The 27,320-nt window shown below is 35.3% G+C and overlaps 1 protein-coding gene across 4 annotated transcripts in view; it reads left to right on the top strand.

Moving 5' to 3' along the window:
* Positions 1-2,539: 2,539 nt before the first annotated feature.
* The window catches only part of SEC6, a 65,113-nt gene continuing 40,332 nt past the window's right edge, over positions 2,540-27,320 (top strand). For 2 of the 4 annotated variants that reach the window (XM_088866432.1, XM_006841857.4), the window contains exons 1-12: positions 2,540-2,641; positions 4,063-4,203; positions 4,777-4,815; positions 5,005-5,093; positions 5,308-5,398; positions 5,911-6,000; positions 6,241-6,320; positions 13,469-13,561; positions 14,410-14,436; positions 15,707-15,814; positions 17,740-17,878; positions 17,990-18,034. In XM_088866432.1, coding sequence (XP_088722558.1) covers positions 2,618-2,641; positions 4,063-4,203; positions 4,777-4,815; positions 5,005-5,093; positions 5,308-5,398; positions 5,911-6,000; positions 6,241-6,320; positions 13,469-13,561; positions 14,410-14,436; positions 15,707-15,814; positions 17,740-17,878; positions 17,990-18,034 — 966 coding nt within the window. In that variant the 5' untranslated portion in view covers positions 2,540-2,617. Of the gene's footprint in view, positions 2,691-4,062; positions 4,204-4,776; positions 4,816-5,004; positions 5,094-5,307; positions 5,399-5,910; positions 6,001-6,240; positions 6,321-13,468; positions 13,562-14,409; positions 14,437-15,706; positions 15,815-17,739; positions 17,879-17,989; positions 18,035-27,320 lie in introns of all 4 variants that reach the window. The other 2 variants (XM_088866433.1, XM_011624116.3) reach the window with 1 other exon arrangement.

Raw genomic sequence — 27,320 nt, 5'->3', positions numbered from 1 at the left:
ATTACAAAAAAAAGGAAAAAAAAACAATTGGATCATGGATTACAAAAAAAAAAAAACAATTCGATCATGGATTACAAAAAATTCGATCATGGATTACAAAAAAAAAAAAAAAAATTTCTTCACAAAGCCACCTTTTATCAGCCATTTTAACTAAAAAATCCACCTCCAAGCGAATAAATTACATCCAATTGAGTACATTTTTTGATAAATAACAATATAAAGAATCAAAACCCTAAATTATGAACACATTATCATCAATAAATCAAATCAAATCGATTAAATTGAGCAAAAAAAAAAAAAACGCAGTTCTTCACAAACTACAGTCATTGAATCTAAAAAATGAAGCTCAAATTGAATAAATCAGATCAAATTGAATACATCTGATTATAAACAAGACAATAACGATTAAAAATCCTAGAAATCTAACACATTATTTGTAATATATCATGAACAAAAACTCGAAAGGCAGAAAAAAAAAAAAAAAACAGCAGAAATTTTTTTCACAAACATCACTGTGTTCATCTAAAAAATCAGGCTGTAATTGAGTAAATTAAATAAAATTGAATATGGTAACTGATAAAAGACACGATAAAGATTTAAAACCCTACAAATGTAACTCATTATTTTCAAAATATGGACTGAAATTGATCAAATGGCGGAAAAAAAAAAAAAAACCCGTGGCTTCAATCTCCAAATTACTCTGTTTTTCTCAAAGATTATCACAAAATCGTAAGAGAATTTTTCGATAAACACATTTACGATCATGCCCTATTTTCACAGATTCATGCCCTATTTTTACAGATTCATGCCCTATTTTCACAGATTCATGCCCTATTTTCACAGATTCATGCCCTATTTGGCAAGAAACAAAAGGAAAGGTGGAAACCCTAAAATCGCAACTTTCATGATCCAAAAGCACGAAATTTCTCCACAATTTAATCCATGAAAAGGCTGAAAAAAGCTGCATAAAGCCTGAATATTCGATCACATGACAAAAAAAATAAGAAAAATGATAAAAAAAAATGACAAATTTTGAAGAATCTCGTGAAGAACACTGTGCAGCCCGTGTTCTTCACGGGACTGGCCGATTCTGTATAGTGAATCGGCGAGTCAATGTACAGAATCGTCCTGTTCTCTCTGGAACGGGGCGATTCTTTGTAATTTGCAGGAACCGGCGCTCCAGTGCCGATTCTTGAGTCGAACCGGGCGAGTCCGATTCCACTCGGCATTTTTTTAACACTGATATAGACTATATATATATATAAGAATTTCAAAACCTAAAAATAGTGCATCTTGAAACAAGGTATCTGGACCGTCAAATTTTCGTAACTTTCAAGTGTTTATAGCGTTACTTGATCTCCAACAATTTTGAAATTTTAAATTTCATAAGTGCAGTTGAATATAGATTTTCATGCTATTTTAGGATTTTGACACTAAAACTATGTCTTCCAGCAAAATTTAAAGATCGGCCTTACTTGTATAGTATAAGGTGGGGCACCTTATACAAAGTTACAAACCTCACGTTATTATTCGTAGCGGTGTTCTAAAACCCGAATCGATAGGGCGGATTGTTCACCCACAGATGCATGTTGGATAGTTGGATCGGTAATCTGGATCAGGTCTAGATCGGGCTGAATTGGTGATCCATAAAATAGTTTAAAATAAAAAAATAAAAAATATAGGCTTATGGGATGTGGATTTAGAGGAGATCTATTTTTTTTTTTTAGTACTTTAGAAAAAAGGAAATAATCTAGGATCTACTTTTATATATAATGCCGAGACTTTATGAAAACAAAGTAAAGCGTCACCTTAAATTCTCATCTAGAAAATACTCTGGGCATTGAAAAATTTCATGGTAGCTCCAAAATCAATTTTCAACACTGACTATCAATTTTGAAGTTAAAAAAATGAAACAAATCTTGTGGATCCATAAACACTTATTTACAAAATGGAGATAATGTGTTATAATATATACTATTTTTACAACTTGAAATCTTAATTTCTTTTCACAACCACAATCAAAGACGAGATGATTAATTTCGAAGTGAGGCTTTGTTTATTTTAATATGACTCTAACCCTATCAAACCATTTTATAAAAGGAAAATTGTTTCATGCAGGTCTGCATTGGTACAATATGTGGTCCAAAGGTATAAAGCATCCATCTTAAAGATGGATGCAAATAGATAATCCATCTAAAAGCAAGTGTAACTAAGGGTCCAAATGTTATTTTAATACAATTATTATTCTTAGTTTTCAATATTTTTTTTCCATATTCTTGATCTCCATGTTAAGAATTATATATTGTATTTAAAAAATATATTATTTGCCAAGTCTTCATTTCTACAATATGCGGCTGGCCCCAAAAAATCCACAAAAATTCTGTGCCCTTTGTAAAAATGTATAATGGTAGTTTTAGGGGTAACCCGGTCAGAACTCTGACCCATTCCGTTCATGAGTTGGTGAGTCCTGAGTCCTCCTGCTGACCAATTTCCATCCAATCGGCGATTTAAATCGGATATCATGACCTTAAAAACTCGAAGCGAGAGAGGGAATACGTGAAATCGAAAGGGCCATTTAAACACTCTCTCTCTCTCTCTCTCTCTCTCTCCCTGATTTATGAGAAGCTCGCGCCAATTCCAGGTATGGTCTTCCCTCTCTCTGATTTATGAGAAGCTCGTGCCAATTCCAGGTATGGTCTTCCGAATTATACTGTGAAATTTCAAGCTATTGTGTATTTCCTTTTAGAAATTCATTCTGATCAGTAGATCTCTAATTTTGAAGCTTGTTTCTGGGAAACATATGCTGCTGATTTTTTGCTATTGTTCTCCTGACAATCAATTGAAATTCGATAAATGTAGATAAAATGTAATGCTGCAACACTATACCATTTCGAAAATTTATTATGTCTCTTTCTTCATTCCGTTGATTGATTGATGCATTTGTCTCTGCGATAATGTCTTCATGGATCGTGTAAAGTCATCTGGAATTCATTCTATGTGAAATTAAACATATTAATTTTGTTGTTTAAGCATCCGGCTGTTGTTTTGATCACACACACTCACGCATTCTCTCTCTCTCTATACAACCACTCTTCCTCTCTCTCTCTTCCCCTCCTGAAACGCATGGGTACTAGGTTTGTCATTTGAAAATGATTTAAGTCTTACAGTGTCCAGAATTAATGGGAACTGGACAACCCAAAATCTTAAATTTTGTAATTAATTACTTGTTAATGTAATGTTTTTTTTCGTATTAGATCTCCCATGTTGAGTTATGACCTAATGGATGGGTTTTATTGGCTATGATATTGAGCTATACAATCAAAAGGAGTTATATTGTTAAGTCAGCTGAAGTCCTTACTTTATCTCTAGGCAATATCATGGAAAAAAATGGTGTAGTTTGCTGTCAGAATATGGAAAAACTTCTACTGCTGTTGTTATTTAAAGATGGGTGAAAACCTTTTTGTTTAATAACCTAACAGTTTGATGATGATGATGATGGTGATGATGATGAACTAACAGTTTGTTGTTGATCATCTTTTTGCCTTTTCTTGACCAATACCTTATCTAAAAATGTTGGGGAGGAAATTCGGTTCGCTGAAGTTTTCATATACTCTTGTTCCTTAGATAGACATGACTTTTCCATTAGATAGAATAGCATAAGACCAAATATTTTCTGTAGCTTATTTCCTTTGTTTTGATTGTTCATCTGAATCAGTCCCATAGATAGGCCTCAATCGGTGGTGAAATTCAATTGGTGGTGAAATTCAATTGGTGGTGAAATTTGAATATCATGGTGTTCACTGAATATGTCATGAAATTTCTGAGAAATTTGAATTATCATGAATTTTCTCAAAACCTTCAATGCCAATTCTTTTCATTTTCTATTGAAGATTATTCTAAGTTTATTGGCTTAATTTAAGGATTCCATGGTCACTAATGAAACTGGAGTGTCATGCTCATCTAATTTTTTTTTTTTATTGCATATTTCTTATATCAAAATGTTTTTTTCCTTATGCATGCGAAATATATCGCATTAAATTGCTAATGCTCTGAAATATACAGCAATCAGGTGATATTCTGATGGAAGATCTAGGCATAGAAGCGAAAGAAGCTGCTGTACGTGAAGTGGCAAAGTTATTGCCTCTTCCTGAACTTTTGTCTTCGATTGCTTCTCTAAAAGCAGATTATGTTCTTCGTCAGCAGGTATGGAATTTCCTTCCCTTGCCAGATTATGGATTGCTCTGAGAATGTCATCTGAGTAATTATGTACTCATGTTGAAGCACAAGTCCTATTCTACTTTGGAAGTAGAACACAGAGAGAACATGGATTATTAGAATTGCTTCCATATCTATATTCAATCATTCAGATTGGAAATCGTGACGAACAATTTTCTGTTTCCAATTTTGAACGATTCAATTATTTGTTTTGTGGATGAAATGATGTTCTTTAGGCTAATTTCAGTTGCATATTTGTGTTTACTCCTACATAAATGAATTAATGAAATGAGAATTATAATAGGATATGGCTTAAAGGGTGATGAGGGGTTCACAATATTATCAATGTGTTAGTGTACGGTGGCATTTGTCCAATTCCAGTTTAGATATTTACATGGCATTTCGCTGCATGTTGAACCTCCCCCATGTATAGTGTATTCTCGTACTAGTGATTTCAAGGAAATTTTGTAAAATTAATTTCTATATCTGTAAGGTGTATTCTGAGCATCTTTTTCAGATCCTCTATGTATTCTAAATCAAGTTCTTTATCATTTCTCTCAGGCAAATGATGCACAACTGAGCACCATTGTTGCAGATCAGGTATTGCTTCTTCCCATAACTTATATCATACTTAGGTTTCCCTTTGTAAGCCTACATGGATCTGCTTCATTACATATTTAAGGAACTTTTCAAACATCTGTTGTAGGAATTAATTGCAAAAAACTTCGTTCTGAGTCTTTCTGACCTAAAATATTAGCTTATGCTCGCTTAGTTATACCATGCATTCAGGTTGAGCAAGGGCAAGCTGGGATAGATGCATTGTCCTTATCACAGAAGACAATAAACCAGCTCCGTGAAAATTTTTTGTCCATTGACAAGTATGCTATAAGCTCAAATTCACATATAGTGCCGATTTGTTTCCATGTCTTGTATTATTGCATATATTATGCATTATTCTCAGTTCTGGTTTTAGATCTGTTGCTACCCAAATGTAATTGACTTCCTATCACCCTCTCCCCTCATGTCTCCACAAAATGAACTTGTTTTGTTGCAGTGTGCTGTTTCCTTAGTGCTTTTGTTTTTTTTCTGCAGGTTGTGTCAAGAGTGTCAAACTCTAATTGATAACCATGATCAAATAAAGCTCCTCAGCAATGCGAGGAACAATTTGAACACAACCCTAAAGGTGGTTTCTTGACTTTTTTGAATATTTTATTCCAGACACTTCCTATTAAAAACCCCTCTAGAAGCATTTTTGTTTATTGTTGATATTAAGAGCACTATATAGGTGTAATGATGGATGGTCTGATATGCAGTATTTTTGGAGACTTTCATTGTTGACCGTGGAAGTAACAATATTTTGCTGTGAAAACAAAGCTTGGAAATTATGCCTAAATTAACTTATCTGAAGAAAAAAAGGAACCTTGTGCATAAATCATGAATGTAGCTGCTGAAAGTTGGAATCAGATCTGGACCTCTAGCAGTCCTTTTTCCTAAAAGACTACTTTTCCCTCAGTCAGGTGGTTAGCATACCAAACAGAAGTGTTTTTAAATAAAAAATTCGTGAAATAGTTTTTTGAAATTCCATGTTTGAGGGTCCCCTGCATGATTTATGGAGGTGGTTCAGGCACTGTTCGGATTTTGTCCCTAGTTATTATGGGTTGTTGATCTGTTCATCACCCACTCACTTTTTTATAGGATGTAGAAGGGATGATGTCAATATCTGTTGATGCTGCTGAAGCAAGAGAATCTTTGAATGATGATAAAGAGCTCATTCACACATTTGAGGTATTCTCAATGCTCATTTTCTTTTTACTATGATCACTCACGGAAATGAAGTCCTCACTGAGGGCAGACCAGGATTCATGTAGCCGACCCCAAATAGGTGGGAAAGGGCTCTGATGATGATGATGATGACGACTCATGGAATTGAAGTCATGTTTTTTGTTTTTACTGAGTTTACAGTTATTGTTTGCATGCTGCTGAAAAGTATGTCTGACTTGTACTTCTTGCTAAATATTCTGAAAGAGGTTGACTGCACTTGATGGTAAGCGGAGGTTTGCATTAGCTGCTGCATCATCTCACAAGGAAGAAGTTGGCAGGCTAAGGTTCGCAGTTGCACAGCCCTCACCATCCATTTTGTATTATTTTAAAATTTGTCCAGAGGTTTTCAAGCAAAATCTTTCAGCCATGGATATGGCACTTTCAACTGGAGATGCTCCTTGTATTAGTATTTTATTTACTTTGGTGGTTTGCTGTGGTAGTTTGTTTACTTAATGCGATATATTCTGAAATAAATCCACCTGCTCCTTGTATGTTTATTTGACACATCTATTAGCTACTTGGATTGCTTTCTTTGCTGTCTATAATGGGATTAGAATGTGAATGAGAAAGCTGTTCCTGTCTCCTTAGGGTACCAGTTGTGCAATAAGTTTAGTACGATCCAATTTTTCCTATTTTCAGGCTTAAACAAAATGGCAATGACTTTTTCAAGTGTTTGTTTTTTTGGTTGTTTGGTATGTTTCATAAAAATATTAAAAATTTTGAATGGTTTGTTCTGATTTCTTTTCTGCTTGCCTATCAGATGGGTTATCGTCCTAGATGATGGTATTCCCATAATTTCTTGTAGGATTCATAGCTAGTGCATTTAAAAAAATGAACCTTTGTCCCACTTTCGTAACCTTATTATGTTGAAATGATGTCAGATTTTGTAGATAATGAAAAACAGAAGTAGTAGATGTCAAGATGGCCATACAACTTAAGGGGGGAATAAAAGGAAATGGAATAGAGCTGCACCCCATGCCATCTTAGCCAAGGCATCTTCCACCTCATTAGCACTGCGAGACGCATGGTGGAACCTAACTTGCGCAAAGCCAAAATCGCATAATTCCCTAAATTCACTCACAAGTGGCTAACCTCCCAACTCACCGTTGCTTCATTACTAACTCAGTGAATCACATATGATTCATCTCCTTCTACTATCAGTGGGACCCATACTTTCCTAGTTGTAATTTTGTCTTCCTCAAGCCATGCCTGTGTTTCAGCCATGGTGAACTGCCAAACGCTTGTGGGCCTCTGCATATTATCAAATTTTTTTTTTTGTTTTTTCGTTAATATCAATATTTTGGTTTTTGGAAATTTCATTTGCAAACTTAACAATGTGCTGTTGACTAGTGTTATTTTCTATAATTATCATATACAATTGGTTGTATAGTTACCTTGAAAAGCATGAGTCTAATAATGAGTAGGCATGAGTCAGGCCCATGAGGGTTTTCCCAGTGGACGTGATTCCCTCCTTAGCCAAGGATTTTTGAACCTCATTTACCTTCTCATGAACACATGAAAAGTTCTAACATATCACTTAGCTCAATAATCTCATTGAGTATATGTTAATCTTCAAGACTAAACATTATCCCGTCAGCCCTTCTGGTGACATTTATTGAGTGACTCGGTGATTGAACGGCCCAAGAAATGCTGATGAAATACTTTAAGGTAACAAGAGGTCTTGCCTTTGCCTCCATTGAATCACTGGGTGGCAGTCAAGCAAAGACCTTGAAGACCTTATGATCATAGCCCCTAATGATGCTACTAATCTAATTATCAAAAAAAAAAAGAAACCTAGAAAGCCCAAGGTTCCCCCATCAAAGTTATAAGTGGTGTTTCAAAAAGCGGACCGCCCAACGCCTAAGCTGCTGCCTTGTGGATATCCCTGGGCGTCTGCCTGAACTCGCCTTAGCGGCCGCTTGGGGCCGAAATGCGGCTTGTTGAGGGCATTTTTGGATCATTTTTTTAATACTAAAGGGGCAAAATTGTGGGTTTTAGGTTCATTTGAAGCACTGGTTATAAGTTTTTGAAACGCTGATTATAAGTTTGATAGTTGAGTGGCTGGGTGGAAAGGGAAATTCCTCTCTCCTGCAGGCAGATTAACACTTATTAAGGCCACCCTAGCAACCACTCCCCTTTTTCTTATGTCCCTCTTCCGTATGCCTGCATCGGTCCAAGCTTGTTTAGAAAGGCTCATGAGAAGCTTTCTATGGTCAGGGGAGGTAGGCTGCAAATTCCACCTTCTCTCATGGGCAAAAGTATGCACTCGTAAGCCTCAAGGGGGTCTCGGTATCAGAAGCCTAAGATCCACTAACCTAGCTTTGCTTGGAAAATGGTGGCGGCATCTTGCTACCCAAGAAACATCCCTTTGGAGAGAAGTTGTTTCCCATAAATATTGCAGCGATGACCATTTCTAGTTACCTTCTTGTTGCACTAGTGGCCACCTTTCAGGTTATTGGAGATCCAACTTGAGTTGTCGAGACTTCCTTTTAGAGAAGGTGCGTTTTCATCCCAGAAATGGCAACAGAGTCCTCTTTTGGATAGACACTTGGGTAGGGGAGCAACCCCTGAAGGATCAGTTCCAGTCCCTCTTCAGAATTGCAGTTCATCCCTTCGCCACAGTAACCGATATTTTCTCTTCCTTGGGGACTTTTAGAGCTTGCATGTTTCAAAACATGGACCGCCCCGCGCCTAGGTGGATAGGCTTAGGCGCATCCCCCCCGCCTAGGCGGACCGCCCAAGGCCTACGCCTTGCCAAAGGGCGGAAACGATTTTTTTTAGGGTTCTTTTGGGTTTTTTTAGAAAACATTTGAGAGTGGGTTTTAGGTATTTGAAACCTAAAGCCACAAGAACCAATTTTAGAGAGAGAAAAACCTAAAAAAAATTAGATTTTGTGATTTTCATTGGATCAAAGTGTTTTTCAAAGTTATGAAAAATGGATCCAAACATCGCCCATCAATAGTAGATTTAGTTTTGGAGTTTTTTTAATCCTATTAGAGGGTGTTTTTGAATTTTTTAGCACCAAAAAACAGCTCAGAGGTGGAAGTTTGGAGTTCGAGCAATCAAAGTAAGTGCAAAACTTTATTTTTTAGATTGGTTGTTTTATTTTGAGATGTCTTCTTCAGGATATAGTCGAAGTGGAGATCCGGGTTGAAATATGGATATAACCTGAATGACAAAAATTGCATAAGATGCAATTATTGTGAAAAAGATACAAAAGGGGGAATAAATCGCTTTGAGAAATAACTTTCCAGTATTAAGGGGGATGTTGCCCTTTCAAAAATGTTCATGAAGCTATCAGAGAGGAGATTAAGCAATATATGAGTTCTGTAAAATACAAACATGAACAAAATCTTTGTCATTTGAATATGTCTATTTCTGGATCTGCTAGAAGAAGTGATCCGGGTTGGAACTATGGTCATAATCGGAAACGAAACAACTAAAATTATATAAGGTGTAATTTTTGTGAAAAAGATGCCAATGGGGGTATTAACTGATTCAAGAAATACCTTGCCGGTATTAAAGGGAATGTTGCTTCTTGTAAAAAGGTTCCTGAAGCTATTCGGGATGAGATTAGATAATTTTTGAATTTAAGAGAACTGAAAAAGGATGAAAATGAGGTTTGTTCTATGAAAATATCTTCTTCAGGTTCTTCTAGAATTGGTGATCCGGGTTGGAAGTGTGGTTATAACCCGAATCCGAATGACAAAAATCTTATTAAATGTAATTATTGTGGAAAGGATACTAATTCGGGGTATTTATCGGTTCAAAAGACACCTTACCGGTATTAAGGGGGATGTTGCCCCGTGCAAAAATTTTCCTGAGGCTACTAGGGAGGAGATTATACAATATTTGAGTTCAAGAAAGCACAAAAAGATAAAAAAGGGTAGAGCAGCCAAGACTCCTAGAGCCTCATCTGCATAGAATAGGAGGAAGGTAGAAAAAGAGGAAGAGGCAGATTAGAAGAAACAGAGGAGGACGAGCATTATGTTGAAGAGGGAGATAACTCTGATGATGGTGGCCTCGAATCTGATACATATGATGAGGCATACCATACTCTTTCTGATGATGATTATGATAATTGAAGAATGAAGAGTTGAAGATGCTTGACTCTTGGTGTTGACTATTGAGTGTTGACTATTGTGTCCTAGATTGTACATTTTCTGAATTTTTGTATATTTTCTTTTTCTTATTTTTAGTTTCTTCTAACTTTTGTGTGTATCAGACTATCAGTGTATGATTGTATGGCTTTAGCAATGTATGAAAATATGGATTATGGACTGTCAAAATTCTCCTTATTCGTGGAAATATCAAATATGGATTATGGATAGAATATCAAAATTTTAATATTTATGGTTAGAATATCAAAATTCTCCTCATTTATGGTTAGGTCCCCCACGGTCGCCTAGGTGCCCCGCCTAGCGCTTTTTGAAACACTGAGAGCTTGGAACCCAAACTTCTGTAGACTCCTCTCTGATGATGAAATTAATGATTTCCTGGCTCTTTCCTCCATTGTTGTCCAATTATTTATCCCCTTGGATGGGTAGGACAGAATTCTTTGGTTCCAAAGTGCCTCTGGGATCTTCTCAGTGCTCTCTTTCTACCAAGTTCTCCATCCTTCTCTTTCCTCTTCTGTTGCCTCTTTCTCCATTGCTGCTAAAGCATGGGTACTGTCAATATCATCTAAGGTCCAATTTTTTAATTGGGTCACTTTACATGAAAGAGTTCAGTCAAGACCAGCTACAAACGAGAGGAATCCCACTACCTAATAGATCTGTGATGTGCATGAAGTAGGAAGAATCTAATGCCCTCTTATTTATTCATTGTGAAACGTCCTTCACTCTGTGGTCCCATGTACTTCACCTTTTTAACTGGACCTGGGTTACTCCTCAGTCTATTCCTCACCTCTTTGTTTCTTGCCTTCGAACTCCTTGGACTGGTTCAGCTATTTCCTGTGGAGAGCTTCGATATCAGCTATCTTGTGGACAATATGGCTCAAAAGAAACTGTCGCATTTTTAGGGGGGGGGAAAGCTTCCATTCCCTTGATGCTAGAAAAAATTCACACCCTTGTATCTTTTTGGACCAGGAACCACAATACTCTAGAAGTTTCTCCTCTTCCGCCCTCTTCCATAACTGCCATAGTCTTTTATATCTTAGGACCCAGAGGATACCTCGCTCGTCTCTGTGGAGGCCCCCTTAGGCAGGCCAGTCAAATCTTAATTTCGTTGGCTGCTCCCTCGGCATCCCTGGCCACTCTGTCATTGGTGGCCTCTACAGTAATTCTGAAGGATCCATTATACTCTCTCTCTCAGTACCTATTGGCTTATTGGATTCCATTTTTGTGGAGGCTCAGGCTTTGCTCGAAGGCCTTCAGAGATTTGACTCAAACTGGAACCTGGAATTGGTGGCCGAAGAAGACTCTAGTAACGTTATTACTTGGGCTTCAGTGCCTTGCTCCATGCCTGTGGAGGCTTGAGCCAATTTTCGATGAAATTGCTTTTATTACTGGATCCATCAGAATTTCCTTGAGGCACGTCTTCAGGGAAGCTAATGCTGCTGCTGACACCTTAGCAAGGGATGGTGCTAGCCTGAATCCATCAGCTACATAGAAGTCTTTTTCCTCCCATGGCTGTTTTTGGATTTCTTTTTACCCCTTTTGGGGTCTGTAAGAGGCACCTGCTAAGCAGGTAGGCCTGAGTTTGTATACGTGTTTATACGCACATACTTTGTACCTTCTTACTTCATCAATACAACTGTGAACATTATAAAAAAAAAGGTTACACTTTTACCATCCTGCTTGTTTCTTTAATTGTGAAACATCTCGATCCTGTTGCTGTAGAACTCTTGGAATCGTGGTGTTTTTGGTGATAAGCCCTAATACAATTTTTATAGCACCTCCCAACCTGATTAAATTGTCAAAAATTCTTCAGTTCCCCTTTCTCTCCAATATCTGCATAGCATGGCTAACAAGCACATCCTCTAGAGCGTGTGTCTCTTCTCCTGGAATGAGCTAGACAATCAACTGGCCATGAGGTCAACAGTGATGTTAGCATCACTAGGACATATCAAAGAGGATCAAAGTAGCACTGAATCCTCCTTATGAACATGCTCTATAGCAATATATTTTGTTCTTCACAACTTGGCACATGTATAAAGAGTTTGGTACATGGGCCCTATGCTGAAGATACGGGGCCTATGCTGAAGATGGTCCTTGGGCAACTTATTGTCAATTGTAGTGAAAAGCCATGAGTGGATGCTGGTTGGAATGATGGAATCCTGAACCAAGTCCATTTTTAACTATGACACGATTGAATTTTTAGAATGAACCATGTTCCATTCTTAACTGTGTATGGACTCGTTGGAAAATTTTTAAAAGCACCTTAAATTCTGCCCGACACTGAGGCCACTGCAGCCCGAAGATCCATGCAAAACCTTGAATTTCACAGCACCCTCATATTTTGATCTGTAATACAATCTTTCACTCTGATATCTGGATAATGCACTGCTTTGTCCAATTTGAAAGACTGGTCCTAATTGCCTGAAAATCCACCCAAACCTCACTCTAAAACAGCCGCTCATCCTAATTCCTATATCCCATTGGAAGGCTAACCCTATATGACTTACATGTAGCAATGCCTTTGGAACACTAGATGATCTATCTACTTCCTTGCCTTCTGCCCATCCCCAACAGCCCATACTTGGCTCTAGTAAACTCTATGCTGATCATTATCCAGTTAGAAGTTTCTTACGTCTTTTCAGGATTTCCATGCTTCTTACCATACAGACCCTGGTTTGCATTCCAATCCTCCAAATTCGGCTCCAAATTCTATGCCGAATTGTCTTCCAGCAGGTTATTCTCATAAAATTCTGTATCCACTTGTGAATTTCTAGTGATTACTTTACCGGAATCTTGGAGAAAGTAGAATGACTCACATATTCTTCTTTGTAGTTTCTGCTGATCTCTTTTTTGATAGGGCCATCTTTATTTTTGCTCCAAATAGTCCTCATTTCTAACATATACTGCAAGGGCTATTTAGATGCTTATTTTGAAAGAGTTGGGATATTGATGATCTCTTGTGGCATTAACTTCCCGAGCGAAAATACTTATGCTCGATTTTGTCATGTTGATGTTGTCACTTGTCTCTGGCATATTCTATGAATGAACTGCCGGAAAAATTACCTTCTGATTAGATAAAGAAAGAAATTGGAAATTGTTGTTGTTATTATGCTACTGTAGAAGCAAAATCTTCCTAGTGCCATGTGATCTCATCTAAGTGCTTTATCTAAAGTTTTGATTGGTTGGTTGTGGTCTTGTCAATCATTAGATAGCTAATTGTTTCATGTGGTGATGTTATGGTCATTTACGCTTACTGTTCGAAGCATGTATGCAGACTAGGCACATCTTATCATCTGTATGTGGAATTTTCTTAGGGAATATTTTGAAGACGTGGATCGAACATGGGAAACATTTGAAAAGACACTATGGGGTCATATTGCCAACTTCTTTAAACTTGCTAAAGAAAGGTACGGGAAGCTTCATACGTTAATTGTTTCTTTGTTCTCATTGCATTTTGCTGTTTCATGAAGTTCATTGAGATATATCTATGCATGCTTTTTTGAAAATGGATATATCTACGCATCCTTGTTGCTCACCTTGTTTATCTAAGTTCTTTCATGCTTACTTAAATTGCTTTTGGAATCCCTGCACAAGTTTTTAAACCATTATTTCATAGTAGTGCATGGTTTTTAAGTTTATAGTTGCTTGCTCTCTGTGGAATTCTTCGTGAGTTTTTTTTTCTCCCCTATAATTCGATTGTGAAAAGTGTAACTGCCAAGGAATTAGATAAAGTCTCAAGCTAGAAAGATATGGAGAAACATGGTGAATGATAAAACATATTGTTATTCATCTTCTCTCCTCCTCCTTATCTCTCCATGCTCTTGGTGTTTGCTGCTTCTCCAGCAAAGCCGTTATTGAATCTGTAACTTTTTTTCAAAGGTGGACATTATATAAATTGATTTCTGTATGCCTTTTGGTATATGGACCATATTTTGGAAATGTATCCGCTGTCTATCTTTTGTTTGTGCTTTAGACATTGATTAATTTGGTGGTATACATAAAAGAAGAGGATGATTTAATTGATGTTGTTATTTGCATATCATATTTCTTGCATAGATTTAAAGCTTGTGTTGCTTTTCTTTGTCATATTATTTTGAGAATGTTGTATTTCTTTTTTATGTAATAATTATATGATCTGAACCCATTTGATTTTCTTATCATTTTTTTCTACAGACATATTTATATTTCATTGATTGCTTTTTGTGTTTATGTGGTTTTCATTTATGAATGGTTTATTTTCTTGCTGGTTTTGTAGCCCTCAATTGTTGGTGCGCTGTCTAAGGTATGCCCTGAGAAGAATTCTTCTGACTTGAGATCCTCAATATTTCTCTTATGCTTTTGCAGCTTCGCACATCAAATGTTATCTCATTTTAGTTAAAGCAGTTTTTCATGTTCTGATTTTTGAAAATCATGTTAAACCTTGTTCATTATTAATATCAAATAATCTACAATGGATTGACGATAATAATAGCTTTTCATAACTAATATGTGATTGCAAATAAAGTAGAATACTGCTTTTAGCATGAACAGTGGTCTATCTGAAGTTCCATGAATCCTGCTTCTGTTCCTCTAATTTATTCGTGTTTCTTTTTTTTTTTAATTTGTGTTTTATCTTGACAAGTTTACCATGACAAAAAAATTTTCCATGTTGAGTATTTGAGGAATGTGCCTCTGAAAACAAGAAAAAGCAGAGTAAGCTTCAAGAGAAAAACCAGTAACATATCAGTGAAGGTAGCCATATACATGTCTTGGAGCTGCCTATAAACAAACCGTGTTACACACGAATACAAAACTAAACACATTCTGCCACCATTGCCTGGAACATGATTACAGACCAGTCAATGGTGGTCAGTCAGTGCTTCAAACGACATTGTTGTAGTTGGATGGCCATTTGAAGTAGAGCACTGTAAGTTTCCATATAACAAATGTTACACTATTCTCGTAATATTATGTATCAAGGGTGCAAAGGAAGCAGGGTTTCACATCTTTGAACAAGCTGTTAGCAATGAGATTTGTCCTGTTCACTGAATCTGAGGTTTCAAGTCTCAGTAATTTAGGAATGATAATATGGATGTAGGCATTCTTGAGAATCCTGTGGTCTTTGAGGTTTTCATCGAGCCCCAGCTTACTGTAGAATCCACATTGGTTGATGATGCAGTAAAAATTGCTACAATTTGGCATCACTGAACCTGGTCCAGCGCATTTTTGGCTTTCTATGTTTGAGCTTGATTATGTACCACCCAAGGCCTATATTATTTTATTTCCTTTGGATTTTGTACAATATTTTTCTCACAATATTGTAACTTATTTGTAAACTTTTAATGCATATACTTGATTGCTTAATGAGGGAAAATATTCACATTCAATTACAAGTTTTTTTGCTAAGCCATATTTATGTTTTAACTGGTCTGAATGATATTGTTGTTGAATAATGTTTTGACGATCCAAAGGTCATCAGTGACTGTTATGCCTTTCACTTGTTTCCAGTTCAAGTTCCTAACATGACCTCATTCTTTGTGATGTTGCTGATACTATTAGTTTCCTTGACCCAGGGTGGTTGAAATGCAAGAGATTCTTGATCAGCAGCTAGCTGAGGAAGCAGCTGAGGCTGAGGGAGGTGGTGCAATGGCATCTATTGCAAATCCTCGAAGATCTGCAAAGTATGTGCCCGAGTTAAATAACTTCTATGCTAGACAAGAATCTTTGGTGACCGATTATTATGTAAATATTCATTTTTCTATCTTATTTCTTTCGCTATTGATGTTATGACAATCGGTGGTTTCTGTTATTTGATTACGTTTAACATGGGGTTGTCTTGGTAATTGTGTACAAATTCATGAGCGACTAACTGATTAAACAATTGATTAGTATCATTCTTAGTTGCTTGAAGTAGATTCGGGGCAATTAGAGAGGAAATCAGCTGCAGCCTTCAAGAGGTTCAAGTTTTGAGGTGCCTATTGCTTGTGAAGTTCTGTTGGATACATGTGTCAACTTACTTCCTCATTATGTGTTTGTATATGCATATATGAGTTGACAGACATATGCATTCTAACTGAAAGTATGTCTAAATAATTTATATGTTAAAGAATGTGCAAGGATGTGAAGTATGTCTAAATAATTTATATGTTAAAGAATGTGCAAGGATGTGATGTAATATTATTTATTCACACACACACACACACACACATAAATTATTCATTCTCTTTTTTTGTGATTGAAAGGCAGAAGATTCAAATTTGCAGTCTAGGAACTGAATAAAGAGATTGATACCCTCTAGACAATAAAGGCAAACCTAGAAAGTGTGCATATATTTATATTCGTTCACACACACACACACACACACACACACACACACACACACACATATAAATTATTCATTCTCTTTTTTTGTGATTGAAAGGCAGAAGATTCAAATTTGCAGTCTAGGAACTGAATAAAGAGATTGATACCCTCTAGACAATAAAGGCAAACCTAGAAAGTGTGCATATATTTATATTCGTTTAAGTATATCCAAGGTTTTAGAACTCGGCTTGTCCAGAGAAATCAGCTGCTTACCCGGCCGAGTTAATCAGTTTAGTCTGGGTTGGCTCTTCCGAGTACGAATCTAGCTGGGAAAGATCAAAATAATAAAAAATTGTAAACAGTCCTGAAAATTTGTTAAAAAGGATAAACAATAGATAGAGTATATATCGGATGAGAAAAAAGCTTTTAAAACTAAAAAAATAAAAAGCTGGTTGAATATCTTTTTTTTAGAATAAACTGGGAAAGGAAAAATAAGAAAATATTAAAAATAGTAAACCATAAAAATACGTAGAAAATACTAGTGAGTCAATTATAATTGATATAATCAAATATTACATCAACTATAAATAATATAAATATTTTTATCCGACTTTTATATACTCCCAAGTTTGGGGGAACCCAGGCATGGCGCCCTGCAGTTACTCGGGCCGAGTAGTCAAACATTCGATAAATCTTTTTTTTGAAAGAAACGTATTTGTGTGTGCATGTGAACATGACAAGTAAATTAAATTTCAGTTTGAGATGGAATTCAGGTTTTGAGATGCTATAAGTTAGCATGGCATCTTGATTTTTGTACAAGATCCTTCAACCATGGAAAATTCTACTATGTTTGAAATACCTCAATCTTATAACTGTAAAATGTAGGAGGTATGAGAATCGACTTGGTAAGCAACTTTAGAGATTGGATATTCTAGCCATGTCATAGGACATGGTTTCCTAATCCCTCTAGCAAAGATTCTTATATAATTTGAATGGTGTTTTTGTAATTACGTGTGACCTCTTAAAAAAAAAAAGTTACGTGTGACCTCTTTAGTCCTGCTCACATGATGATTATGATTAGAATGTTTTTGGTTACTTTTTCTGCAACACCTTGATCTCTTTATATCAGTTTTTACAATAATCATTTACTGTCCACCTGTTGTGCTTGCTTGACATGTTTGTTTACCCAGATTTCCTGTGATGATGCAAAGCATTTCGGTCACAGTTGTATTTTGCTCGAAGAACTAAATCAGGTGGCAATATTATTGCATGTGTTTATAAATGATCTTTATACATTTTGCAGAAAATCTGCAGTTCCATCAGCTTCACCGAAAAGCTTAGCTCATGAAAAGTTGAAGGGCCAAGGGAAGTGTTACAAGGATAAGTGTTATGAACATATCACAAAAACGGTTGAAGAGCAGTTCAATAAGCTATTATCACAGGTATTGGTTGGATATGAACAGGCTAGTCCTTTTTAATTACTTTTTATTCATTGATAACCTCCCAATTTGCCATCTTTGATTACTTTTAATTGCTCTTAAATGTGCCTGCAGCTTGTCTTTGAGGATCCTGAAGCTGCTTTGGAGGAAGCTAGAACGGTATGCATACTTTTTTTGTTTATTTCGGCATACTTTTATTTGTTTATTTCTTAAGGATGTGCGTACTTTTAATGTTAGAAAGTTCTAGTATCAAAGAAATTCTATGACTTGTTTTATGGAAATTGAGGGTATTGTGTAAATGAAGCAATTGATTTCAATGTTTTGAACTTGCTTATGAAGTTACCTTATTTTGGACACTATATAGAAGTGCATTGGTGCTTCGGCTGTTTAAAGGAAGATGACGATTTTTCTTATAAATATACGAATGAGGAAAAATTATTGAAAATTAAACATGTGAATATATATATATATATATATATATATATATATATATATATATATATATGGGTTTTGTTAGGGTGCTCACACTATGGAGCAATTTATCATTGTACTCAACAAACTTCAGACACTTCTATACCCTTGTTTTGTACATGGAGCATTTTTTTAATAAGGGTATTTTTGGTCATTAGGAGGGGTGTGACGTCATTCACATGGGGTGTGACATCACCCACATGGTGCACACCAGTGGCATTTAATGCTTCATGTGGGTGATGTCACACCCCATATAGATGATATCACATCCCTCTTAATGACAAAAAATACCCTTACTAAAAGAAAGCTCCATGTACAAAACAAGGATATAATAGTGCCCATAATTTGTTGAGCACAATGATAAATCACTCCATAGTGTGAGTACCTTAACATAACCCTATATATATATATATATATATATATATATATATACATACATACAATATAAATAAGTAACAAAAATTCATATCATAGATATAAGTATATAAATTTCACTCTGTTATGTAAAACAGTCAAAGGAATAACTTCAAATATTCTTCGAGCTTGCACTTGTGTAACAATGATAAAAGTTTCTTATTTGTGAAAATTCATATAATGGATAGTACATTTATTTCCACAAGAAATAGGAAATAGAGAGTGATTTCTTGCTGAATTGCTTTAAGTTGCTTCATTATCATCATCATTGTCATCCAAGCCTTATCCCAATTATTTGGGTTGGGTTACATGAATTTTGTTCCTACATTATTTTCTATCAAGGGCCATACCCTCCTCCGTAAGACCAAAAGTCATCATATCTTTTCTCACTACTTTTATGCTTGCCTTTTTGGGCTTTTCCACCTTCCACTTGAACCAAATCGCACCCCTGAACAATGATGTATTAGGCCTATGCTGCATATGGTCAGCTCACCAAAGTCCACTTTCTGTCATCTTATCACTTGTTGAAGCCACACCTAAGTTCCCTAGTATGTATTCATTCTGAATTCTATCATTTTTTGTCTTGCCACTCATCTATCTCAGCATCCTCATCTCAGCTATGCTGCACATGGCCAGCCCACCTAAGTCTACTTTCCCTCATGTTTTAAGTTGTTTGTAACCAATTATAAACGTGATATTGCTTACTTTGAAAAGTATGTTGCCACAATTATCCTATGTCACAACATAATGTGATCAAATAGCCCCATCTATGGTTGTGGGCATTGACAACCTTTCCAGAAAATTATGTCTAAGAAAAAAATGCCACATTTAAAAGATTGTGGGCTTTCAATTTCCAAGTTAAAGGTGACCCTCACAATAAGGTGTAAGCAATGTAGTGACTGTTGAGTAAACTGTGTTTCGAAGCCAATGGTGGTTTCCATAGGCTGCTGAAATTACATACATATCCGTTATAGTTTCTGTTATTATGGCTATACCGAATAGTTTTTGTTATTATCACCGTGTCTGTTTTTTTATGTCAAAACAGAAATTTTTAAAAAGATGACTTTACCCTTTTGCAGTTGTTGAACAACCGAATTCAAAGTATTTTCAGTTGTTCAACAACCGAAAACGGGGCCAATTTTGGGTTTTGAATAACCGAAAATTATTTAAAATTTTCGGTTATCTTGTGGGTTTGTGTATCCTCTCTCTACCTCTCTCTCAACATTACATGGGTAAAAATGCTTTTTTTTTTTTTTTAACTCTCTCACTCCTCTTCACCCAACATCTTTTTTTTGGGTAAAGTTCATAATCCCTGAGATTTCTCCTAAATTTAGGGGCTCAAACTAGCTGTTCCCCCCTGATTTTATCGGATAACCATGACTTCAAAGTGGTAGAGAGAAAATGCGCCACAAGATTTCTCCTAATCTCATAATCCCTAAGATTTCTCATAAATTTAGGGGATCAAACTAGTTGTTCCCCTTTGATTTTATCGAATAACTATGACTTCAGAGAGGTAGAGAAAATACGGCACAAGAGAGAGAACATTTTCCGTTCTTGAAGAACCGAAAATTTAAAATTTTCGGTTCTTCAAAAACCGAAATTGGTGATAATAAAAAAAGGGTAAAGTCGTCTTTTTTTAAAATTTCTATTTTGACATGAAAAAACGGGCGCGGTGATAATAATGAAAACTATTCGGTAGAGCCGTAATAACGGAAACTATAACGAATATGTATGTAATTTTCCCTTCTTTTTGAAAAACAATACTGGAGCACTCCAAGGTGACACACTAGGTCAGAGTTGATCCTGAATGGGCACTCAAATTGAAACCGTAGTTATCCTGAAAAAATGTTTACCATAATTTGATGAGTTTGGCTACTCAGTAAGTGATCATCATAATCCTAAAAATAATCATGGTTGAAAGATATCAATATTTTTGAAAAGGAGATCTATTAATAGAAATGCATCAACAATTTCACTTTAAAAAATGCATAATTAAGTCGAATTCGAATAATTGAAATACGTATAGCATTTTAACGTCAGTGCATAATTCAAAAGAGTTCATAAAATACCCTACCGACGTCCCAAGTAGGTCACCTATATACCCCATCAGCGTCCTGATGGATCCACTTAATCCCTATCGGTGTCCCAGATAGGTCTACTTAATCCTTGCAGGTCCACTTATACCTCACCGGCGTACCGGAGGAGTCCACTTAATCCCTACCGGCTTAACGGATAGGTCCACTTATACCTCAGCGACGAACCGGATGAGTCCGCTTGCATACTTAAAAGTATTTCTGATTCTCTATAAACATTCGAAAGCAGCAATATCATGTACTCAACATGTCACTGAATTATTAATATGAATTTCACAGAAACCATTAATAACAGTCACTTTCAATAACATTTCAAAAATAACTAGTCAAATATTTTGGGATCAAATTTAGAAAGGTAGCAGTTCGTAAAGACATTTTAGCATAATTGGCAATCTAATATGTATAAAAAAATTCTTATAGAAATTCAAGAATACGGAATTATCACAATTTATGGGATGTCAATTCGCAAATAAACATTTCACATACAATGCTATAATCAATTGCAAAAATATTAGTTTTTCAATAATAAGGCAGCCATTTGCACCCTGAAATTTACAATATGTAAATCTTCAAAAACAGCAGAAAGAAATCTCACAATTTTTCTAAAAGCAGAAATATCACATTTATTTTTAATAATTTTACAGTAACTAAAATTCTCTGACAATAGATAAGAAAAATAAATAAATTTATTTCGAATAATTTACAGCATTTAAAATTTCTAACATAGATAAAATATCACGATTTTATTTAAAAGAATATTTTTCAAAATAATGGGGTCGCTTGCGCATAAAATTTATCGTGCCTAAAATTCATGATAATAAGTAGAAGTAATTATTTCATTTCATTTTTTTAAAAAGAACGGATTATTTTTCAAGATAATGAAGTCACTTACCTAAAATATTTGAGAGGGAACTTCTGATAAAAATTTGGCTAAAGAGAGAAAGAGCTCACTGCTTTTCAACTAGAGAAAGATCTAAAAAATTTTCTAAGGTGGGAGTCTTCGCCTCTCCTATTTAAATTCTTAAGATACCTTATTTTATTATTTTATTAAGTTACACCTCATACATGAGGTGTAACAATTATATTACTCCTGAACGTTTAAAGCCCACGTCCACTAAAGGACGTGGCAAGGCAGCAACAACTTAAACCAAAAGCTTTTGAAAGTAGTGATAGTCCCTAAGGACCATCATGCTCATATGAACCATCAATTATTAAAAGTTTCTTTTTTTTTTTTTTTTAATTTTAAGATTATTATATTCTTCCCCCCTTGAAGAAATTTAGTCCTTTAAATTTGTGTACTTGATTATTGAAAAGATAGGGATATTTTTCTCTGATACATTTTAATACTTCCGAGATGTATCGTATAACGAGAGTGATTTGCTTCTTCCAAGATAGCTTTCTTCACACTCTCATCATTCGAGACACAAACCTGACCTTGAATCTTAGGAAATCGTCATTACATATAGAGAATTCTTCTCTCTTTCCCAGCTTCACCTCTTCTACAATTGTTATAAGCTGAGGGTCTTTCTTTTGTGCTGATCGAATCTGTTGGATTAATTTGGGTTCTGCCTTAATGTTGGCAATCATACTTACCGCATCATTAATGGATGGAGTCGGATGCCAATCCATTATTTTCTCTAACAATCTCATTTCTTGGATCATTAGATGAGTTAAGACTCCCGTAGATTTTCTACTTAGAGTGTCGGCCACAACGTTAGCTTTTCCTAAATGATAATAGATTGTACAATCATAAACTTTTAAGAAATCCATCCATCTTATCTGCTGCATATTTAAATCTTTCTGAGAGAAGAGGTATTTCAAGCTCTTATGATCCGTGTATATTTCGAATTGCTCACCATATAGATAATTCCTCCACATTTTCAAAACGAATACAATTGCAGCTAGTTCCAAGTCATGAATTGGATATTTTTTCTCATATTCTTTCAACTATCTGGATGCTTATGCCACTACTTTCCGATATTGCATTAGTATACAACCCAAGCCTTTATGTGAAGCATCACTATAAATCACAAATTCCCCACTCCTCTCAGGAATTGTTAAAATAGGTGCCGAAGTTAATCGAATTTTTATTTCTTGTAAACTGTCCTCACATTCACTTGTCCACTCAAATTTGACATTTTTCTGTGTCAATCGAGTTAATGGGGTTGCGATTCGAGAAAATCTTTCTACAAATTTTCTGTAATATCCTGCCAATTCCGAAAAGTTTCGACCTTCAGTCACATTACTTGGTTGTTTCCAATTAATAACGGCTTTAACCTTTGAAAGATCAACTGATAGACCTTCCTTTGATGTGATATGTCCTAAAAATGTCACTTGCTCAAGCCAAAATTCCCATTTACTAAGTTTGGCATACAATTTCCTTTCTCTTAATATTTGCAATACCATTCTTACATGCTGCTCATGTTCCTTCTGATTCTTGGAATAAATTAAAATATCATCGATACATATCACAATAAATTTATCCAAAAAGGGTTTAAAGACCCGATTCATCAAATCCATAAATGCAGCCAGTGCATTGGTTAATCCAAAAGGCATGACTAAAAATTCAAAATGGCCATACTTTATTTTGAAAGCTGTCTTGGGGACATCTTAACTTTTAATCTTAACCTGATGGTATCCAGATCTAAGATCAATTTTTGAAAACACTTGTGATCCTTGTAATTTGTCAAATAAATCATCAATTCTAGGTAATGGATACTTATTTTTCATTGTCACTTGGTTCAACTGTCTATAATCGATACACAATCTCATGGTCCCATCTTTCTTCTTAACAAACAGTACTGGAGCACCCCAAGGTGATACATTAGGCCTGATAAAACCTTTATCTAATAATTCTTCCAATTGTTGTTTAAGTTCTGCAAGTGCCATTCTGTAAGGTGCCTTAGAAATTGGGGCTACCCCTAACAATAATTCAATAGAGAATTCAAGTTCCTTGTCAGGTGGTAATCCTGGCAATTCTTCAAGGAAACTGTCGGGAATTCTCGGATAACCGGAGTGGTATCCAAATTTATCTCTTTCTTCTTATCTTTGATATAGGCAAGAAAGGCTTGACACCCTTTTCGAAGGAGGCGATTAGCTCGAATACAGGTGATTAAATATGATGGGGAGTCTTCTTTGAAACCCTTGAAGTAAAATACTGGTTGATTTGAAATACTAAAGGTAACATTGCAACAATCAATACTTGCACGGTATGCAGAAAGCCAATCCATGCCTAAGATTACATCAAAATCTTGAATTTCTAAGAGTATTAAATCAACCAACAGTTTCTTTTTTTCTATCTTTATTACACAGGATTTGTACACTATGTTGGTGTCACTTTAATTTCCCATCTGTGTGGCTACCTCTAGAATGTATTCTAATTGTTCTGGTTCTACCTTTAAGTGGCATGCAAAGTGTGGTGACACAAATGAATGAGTAGATCCAGGATTAATCAAAACATGAGCTACTTTTTGGAAGATAATAAGAGTACCTTGGATTACTGATTTTGAGGCCTGAGCGTCTTGCTGGATGATCGCAAATACTCTTCCCTTTATCTGAGGCTTTTGAGCTATTTCTACTTGCTTTGGAAACTGTTGCATCTGTAAGTTAGGACATTCTCTAATCTGGTGCCCTAATTTTTCACATTTAAAACAGGCTCCAGTATTCCAATAACAAGAGCTCGATCCATGGTTTTTCCCATATTTTTTACATGGTTCTATTGGGCTTTGAAGTGGCAAGAGCCTTGGCTTCTTGTTTGCCCTTTCAAACTGTTGTCGATTAGATGGTGTGGGTCTAACCTGACTTTTCTGATTATTCATCTTTTGGTAATCCTCGCAATCTTTTTCGACAATTTGGGCTCGATCCACTATTTCAGCATAAGCTCTCAATTTTAAGACTGATATTCTGCTTCTAATAGCTGGTCTGAGACTCATTTCAAATTTTTTCACCTTTCTTGCCTCATTGTTAATCATATGTGGTGCAAACCTGGCCAATTCAGTAAACTTGGCCTCGTACTGTGCTACTGTTCTTTGGATTAATTTCAAAAATTCTATTTCTATTTGGTCTCGAATAAAATCTGGGAAATACTTTTCATTAAATGCCTCAAGAAATACTTCCCAAGTCGAGGGTTTATTTTTTTTGACCAATACTCCTTTTGCCATTCGCCATCAATGTTGTGCTTTACCTTCTCACATAAAAACTGCCAAGGCCACCTTCTTATCATTAGGACATTCCATTACCTCGAATATTTTCTCCAATTGCATAATCCATCCCTCGGCTTCCAGTGGGTTTACAGCACCCTTAAAAGAAGGTGAGTTTAATTTCTTAAATTATTCGATATTACTTCCACCATTTCCCGTAACTGACTGCCTGGGTGAATTGTTGTTTTCCATCTGATGTTGCATTAGAGCAACCATAATTTCCAAGGCTAGGCTTTGTGAATTCCTTCTATATTAGCTTCTGCTATTCTGGATCTTGACTTCGTCTCGGTCTGTAAACACAATAAATGTGATTTTAAGTACATTTTTTTTAAATTTCCTAAGAATCTTAAACCTATTGCTCTGATACCATAATTGTCACGCCTCAAGAATTTACAATACTGATATTCCTGAGATGTGACAGTCAAAACATATATATCTCTTGATAGGACAAATTTACAGTGGCGAATTCTTACAAAGTAACAAAAGAAAGTTTAAGCACAACTACAATATCTTCCAGAGTTGATCCTGAATGGGCACTCAAAATGAAACCGCAGTTATCCTGAAAAAATGTTTACCATAATTTGATGAGTTTGGCTACTCAGTAAGTGACCATCATAATCCTAAAAAGATATCAATCATGTTAAAAGATATCAATATTTTCAAAAAGGAGATTTATTAACAGAAATGCATCAACAGTTTCACTTTTAAAAATGCATAATTAAGTATAATTTGAATAATTGAAATGCGCATAACATTTTAACGTCAGTGCATAATTTAAAAGATTTCACAAAATACCCTACTGGGGTCCCAAGTAGGTCACCTATATACCCCATCAGCGTCCTGATGGGTCCACTTAATCCCTATCGGCGTCCCAGATAGGTGAACTTAATCCCTGCAGGTCCACTTATACCTCACCGGCATACCAGATGAGTTCACTTAATCCCTACCGACGTATCGGATAGGTCCACTATACCTCACCGGCGAACGGGATGAGTCTACTTGCATACTTAAAGTATTTCTAAATCTCTTTAAACATTCGAAAGCAGCAATATCATGTACTCAACATGTCACTGAAATTATTAATATGAATTTCACTGAAACCATTAATAAAAGTCACTTTCAATAACATTTCAAAAATAACCAGTCAAATATTTTGGGCTCAAATTTAGAAAGGTAGCAGTTCGTAATTACATTTTAGCATAATTGGCAATCTAATATGTATAAAAAAACTCTTATAGAAATTCAAGAATACAGAATTATCACAATTTATGGGATGTCAATTCGCAAATAAACATTTCACTGACAATGCTATAATCAATTGCAAAAATATCAGTTTTCAAATAATTAGGCAGTCATTTGCACATGAAATTTAGAATGTCTAAATCTTCAAAAACAGTTTAAAGAAATCTCACAATTTTACTAGAAGCAGAAATATCACATTTATTTCTAATAATTTTACAGTATCTAAAATTCTCTGACAATAGAAAAGAAAAATAAATAAATTTATTTCTAAGAATTTACAGCATTTAAAATTTCTAACATAGATAAAGTATCACGATTTTTATTAAAAAGAATATTTTTCAAAATAATGAGGTCGCTTGCGCATAAAATTTATCGCGCCTAAAATTCATGATAATAAGTAGAAGTAATTATTTCATTTCTTTTTTTTTAAAAAGAATGGATTATTTTCAAGATAATGAAGTCACTTACCTAAAATATTTGAGAGGGAGCTTCTGATAAAAATTCGGCTAAAGAGAGAAAAAGCTCACTGCGTTTCAACTAGCGAGAGAAAGATCTCAAAATTTTTTTAGGGTGGGAGTCCTCGCGTCTCCTATTTAAATTCTTAAGATACCTTATTATATTATTTTATTAAGTTACATTTCATACATGAGGTGTAACAATTATATACTCCTGAGCGTTTAAAGCCCACGTCCACTAAAGGACGTGGCAAGGCAGTAAAAACTTAAACCAAAAGCTTTTATAAGTAGTGATGGTCCCTAAGGGCCATCATGCTCATATAAACCATCACTTATTAAAAGTTTTTTTTTTTTTTTTTTTTTTTTTTTTGACATTTTAGGATTATTACATTCTCTCTCTCCCCATCTGTAAGTTCTTCTTTCTCTCATAACAACTTCATAATAATTCTCGCTCCTATAATTCTCTCATAATACTTTCTCTCTTGTAACATTTCTCTCTCTCATAATGTTCTCATTATAATAATTGTTTTTTTCTCATATAATATTTCTCTCTCATGAAAATCTCATAATA

This window comes from Amborella trichopoda, chromosome 5 (genome assembly GCF_054954075.1).
Source record: "Amborella trichopoda isolate Santa Cruz 75 chromosome 5, AtrichopodaSantaCruz75HAP2 v2.0, whole genome shotgun sequence".
Classification (NCBI taxonomy): domain Eukaryota; kingdom Viridiplantae; phylum Streptophyta; class Magnoliopsida; order Amborellales; family Amborellaceae; genus Amborella; species Amborella trichopoda.
This window is presented reverse-complemented; position numbering and strand designations above follow the sequence as displayed.